Here is a 4,088-nt window from a genome sequence, read left to right as displayed (position 1 = left end):
GAGCTGACCCGCAAAAACCTGTTACATGTTTGATGAGTCCTCCTCTCTGCGAACTCTTTCCATCGAGAGAGGGAAATACACAGGAAATGAAACCACAAGGGGGAAACAAAGGAGCCCAGTTCCCCAGCCACCCGCAGCCTGGATAGAAACATGGGGCTAAACTGAAACGGGAAAATCGGGAGGCGGGGGGGGGGGGGGGGGAGAAATGGCACTAATCGGAATAGCTAGGACCCGCCGGAGAAAGGGAACTAAACGGTAGGGTGACCAGATGTCCCGATTTTATAGGGACAGTCCCGATTTTTGGGTCTTTTTCTTATATAGGCTCCTATTACCCCCCACCCCCATCCTGATTTTTCACATTTGCTGTCTGGTCACCCTACTAAACGGCCTTTGGGTGGTGGGATTGGGAGGCTAACTTTGGTACCTACATTAGAGGGGGGGAAATCGAGGAAGCCAAATAAGTGACTCTTCGGTGTCAGTGACAAAGGGCTGAAAGAGACACCAGAAATGGTGCGTGTATCAACAACAATCCAACGTGTCCCGCTCAATCGATGGCCCCTTTTCAATGTCTTTAACCGCAAATATCCCCTGTCCCCCCGTCTGTTGTGCCCACAAAGCCTTATCCGGCCTATGTGTATGTAATTGACAGACAATAGCCATCGATTCTTCCCCTCCCCCGGCTCCACTGCTGCCCGGGAGCAGCTCCCTGAACCGCCCGGGAGCCCTGAAACCAGCCCGGAGCTGGGTCGGTTCTGGCGGAGCGGGGAGCCGGGGACCATGCATCCAAGAGGAAGGTGGCACCGAATCCAGCTAGAAGTGGGGACTGGGGGGGTCATTGCAAAGTGCCCGGGGAGATTGCACGAGCCCCGTCTCACCCGGGGGTGGGGGGCTCTGCATGCCCCGGGGATCGGGCTCCAGCAATGCAGCAGGAGGGTTCCTCCCCCACCCCGCCCCAGCGCAGGCAGAGCCAAGCGGTCGTGCACCAAGCCGCGCCCCCGGAGGACCCGGCCAGCCGGCTGCAAGCTGCAGCCTCCCCGGGCTGTGACGCTGCCGAGGGGCGGGCGCGGGCAGCTCCATATAAACCCAGCGGCGGCTGGGGCCGCTCACACCGGACTCGCAGTCTGCACAGGAGACGGGCCGCCCAGTGGCCAGCCGTTCCCCAGACCCCCGCCGCCGCGTCTCCCCGTCTCCCCGCCGCCTCCTTCCATGAGACCCGCCGCCATGATCAAGAAGTTGTGCCAGAGCGAGTCCGAGCTGAGCATCCCGGCCAAGAACTGCTATCGCATGGTGGTGCTGGGCTCCTCCAAGGTGGGCAAGACGGCCATCGTCTCCCGCTTCCTGACGGGCCGCTTCGAGGAGCAGTACACGCCCACCATCGAGGACTTCCACCGCAAGTTCTACAGCATCCGCGGCGAGGTCTATCGGCTGGACATCCTGGACACGTCGGGCAACCACCCCTTCCCCGCCATGCGGCGCCTCTCCATCCTGACAGGTACGGGGGGCCGGGGCTTGCGAGGCGGGTCCCCCAGCCACCCTGGGGGCTGCGGCGTCCCTCTGGGTAGGGAAGGGAGCCGGGGACGGTCACCGCTGGGAATGCTCCTTGTGCCAGGGTCAGGGGACAGTCAGTCAGTCACAGCGCTCTCTGGGCCACTTCTCCCGCGATCGGAGCAGTTTGCATGTGCCATTGATAGGCATCAGATAGGGGGGATCGAACCTGGGATTTCTGCAGTTTAGTGCATGAGCTAAAAGCCAGAGGGGCTGTTCGCTAAGACTGGAGAGCAGACTCATGAATCCCTCTCCAAGTGGTCTCGGTGCCACAAGATGGGACAGAACACCACACCCAGGTGTGTGGGTTACACTAGGAAAGTGAAGGAAGCAAAGGCCCGCCAGTGTGTTTACCCAACACCCATGCAGGGGGGGCTGGAACAATTTCTATAGCGGGGGTCCTGAGAGCCATTGAACCAAACTGTAAACCCTGTATAGGATGGAAACCACTTCAAGCCGGGGAGTGCGGCAGCCCCCCTACTTCCAGCACCTATGCGTCCCGGTGGTTTGGATGGGGGGTGTGGGCTGCTCACACATGGCACGCCTTGCAATGTAAATCTAAAAGCAAAGCAAAGCCTGGAGCTCACGTGGCTGCTTCTCTCCCCAGCTGCCCCCTCACAGTCGAGCCGAGCCCCTCCACCCAAGCTAGAATTTGCAATGCAAGCTCCGCAAACAGCCTGGGGCAGGGAGTTTGCAAACTTTATTTCCCTAGGCAAACGTGGGAGCAAATAGGGAAATACAGAGCACTGCTGCTGGTTAGTAGCAGGGTTCATTAGGGGCTGCCCATAAATTACCTAAGGCGTATTTTGGTGATTTTGTTTTTGAAGAAGCCCCCCCCCCAATCCTGAAAGAAACACACAATTCCACCCTGCAGTGCGGTAGTTTATGGACAGCCCTTAGGGCAGTGCTGAGGTTGGTGAGCTGATAGGGGACAGGGCTCTGCCTCCATCCAGAACCAGGTCCTAACGTGCCCTCTCTCTGTGCCCCCTCTCTCCTACAGGAGATGTCTTCATCCTGGTGTTCAGCTTGGATAACCGGGACTCCTTCGAGGAGGTGCAGCGTCTGAAGCAGCAGATCCTGGAGACCAAGTCGTGCCTGAAGAACAAGACCAAGGAGAACATGGAGGTGCCCCTGGTCATCTGTGGCAACAAGGGCGACCGAGACTTCTACCGGGAGGTCGAGCCCCGGGAGGTCGAGCAGCTGGTCGGGGCAGACCCTCAGAAATGTGCCTACTTTGAGATCTCCGCCAAGAAGAACAGCTGCCTGGACCAGATGTTCCAAGCACTCTTTGCCATGGCAAAGCTGCCCAGCGAGATGAGCCCGGACCTGCACCGCAAGGTCTCGGTGCAGTACTGCGACATGCTGCACAAGAAGGCGCTCAAGGGCAAGAAGCTGTTGAAGGAAGGGGCCGAGGGCAGCGGCGGGGAAGCCTACGGCATCGTGGCCCCCTTTGCCCGCCGGCCCAGCGTGCACAGTGACCTCATGTACATCCGGGAGAAGGCCATCGGCGGCGGGCAAGCCAAGGACAAGGAGCGCTGTGTGATCAGCTAGGAGCCTCCTGCCGCCCCACTCCCCTACTTCCCCCAAAAGGAGGGAGATACATGGGAGGGGGGGGAAGCTTGTTTTATCATAAACTCTGGCTGCCCAGGGGTGATATGTGCCCCGGCCAGGGTGGCATCCGCCCCGAGGCAGGTTAGCTCCCACCCCGTGCCTAAGGGGATGATTTGCATCTGCTGTCCTCTGCACCCTCTTTTGGGGTGCAATGGGGGGGGCTGCTGCTGCTGGGGACACCCTCCCCCCGCCCAAGGGTGAGAGACTGAGGACTTTGTGAGCACAGATGAGGCACCTGGGAGTGGAAAGACATTGACTCTAAGGCACCTCCCCACCTTCGCCAGCATGGGCCAGTGCACTGCCTTACAGAAGAGACTTGGGGGGGGGAGATATGGTTTGGACTTGAGAAACCAGCCAATACTGAGCTCTGGAAAGGGGCTTTGTGCGTGCATGTGCGTGTGCATTTCTCTGAGCCAGGAGAGCTGCAGGAGGACACTTCCGGCTGTTGCAATCCTCTCCACGGCCCCTCTTACAGAAGCAGAGATGGGGGTGTGGGTGGGTGTCAAAAACTGACTTTTGTTTACATTTGTCTTGTCTGATTTGGAGAGAAAAAAAGCGCATTTTTTTTTTCTTAAATAGGCACTTTATGTAGGGTAGTGTGTGTCCTGGACATGAACAAAATCTTATCCAAGTGTTTTCTACGCTCCATGTTTTATGTTTACTATTTTTTCTACAAAAATAAAACCATTTTTTAAATTAATCTGTGCTGGGTTTGTCTTTGGTTCCTCTCCGTGTTTCTCAGCATTCTCAAAGCCTCACCCCATGTGGTATGGAACATCGATACTGAAGCTGAACTGTTTACTCATGATAGTCCCTTCAAATCAAAACCTTGCCTCTACATACTTCCCTTCATCCCCAGAGCAAAGGTTCCCCTCACTGAAAGTGCTTGACAAGATTTATTTCAACACAACAAAGTAATTAGGGGGAGGGGT

At 57.2% G+C, this 4,088-nt stretch overlaps 1 protein-coding gene across 2 annotated transcripts; it reads left to right on the top strand.

Annotated features, from left to right (window-relative positions):
- The first annotated feature begins 1,051 nt into the window (after positions 1 to 1,051).
- Positions 1,052 to 3,856, top strand: RASD1 (ras related dexamethasone induced 1). 2 transcript variants are annotated; one of them, XM_005289022.4, is made up of 2 exons: positions 1,052 to 1,492; positions 2,546 to 3,856. In XM_005289022.4, the coding sequence occupies exons 1-2, from the start codon at positions 1,207 to 1,209 to the stop codon at positions 3,094 to 3,096; spliced, it is 837 nt and encodes a 278-aa protein (XP_005289079.1). In that variant the 5' UTR covers positions 1,052 to 1,206; the 3' UTR covers positions 3,097 to 3,856. The 2 variants fall into 2 exon arrangements, with proteins under 2 accessions (XP_005289079.1, XP_065416258.1); XM_065560186.1 differs by having other exon boundaries at positions 1,093 to 1,492; positions 2,620 to 3,840.
- The last annotated feature ends 232 nt before the right edge of the window (positions 3,857 to 4,088 follow it).

Source organism: Chrysemys picta, chromosome 10, assembly GCF_011386835.1.
Source record: "Chrysemys picta bellii isolate R12L10 chromosome 10, ASM1138683v2, whole genome shotgun sequence".
Classification (NCBI taxonomy): domain Eukaryota; kingdom Metazoa; phylum Chordata; order Testudines; family Emydidae; genus Chrysemys; species Chrysemys picta.
The sequence above is the reverse complement of the archived record's forward strand: the minus strand, read 5'-3'. Positions and strand labels throughout refer to the sequence as shown.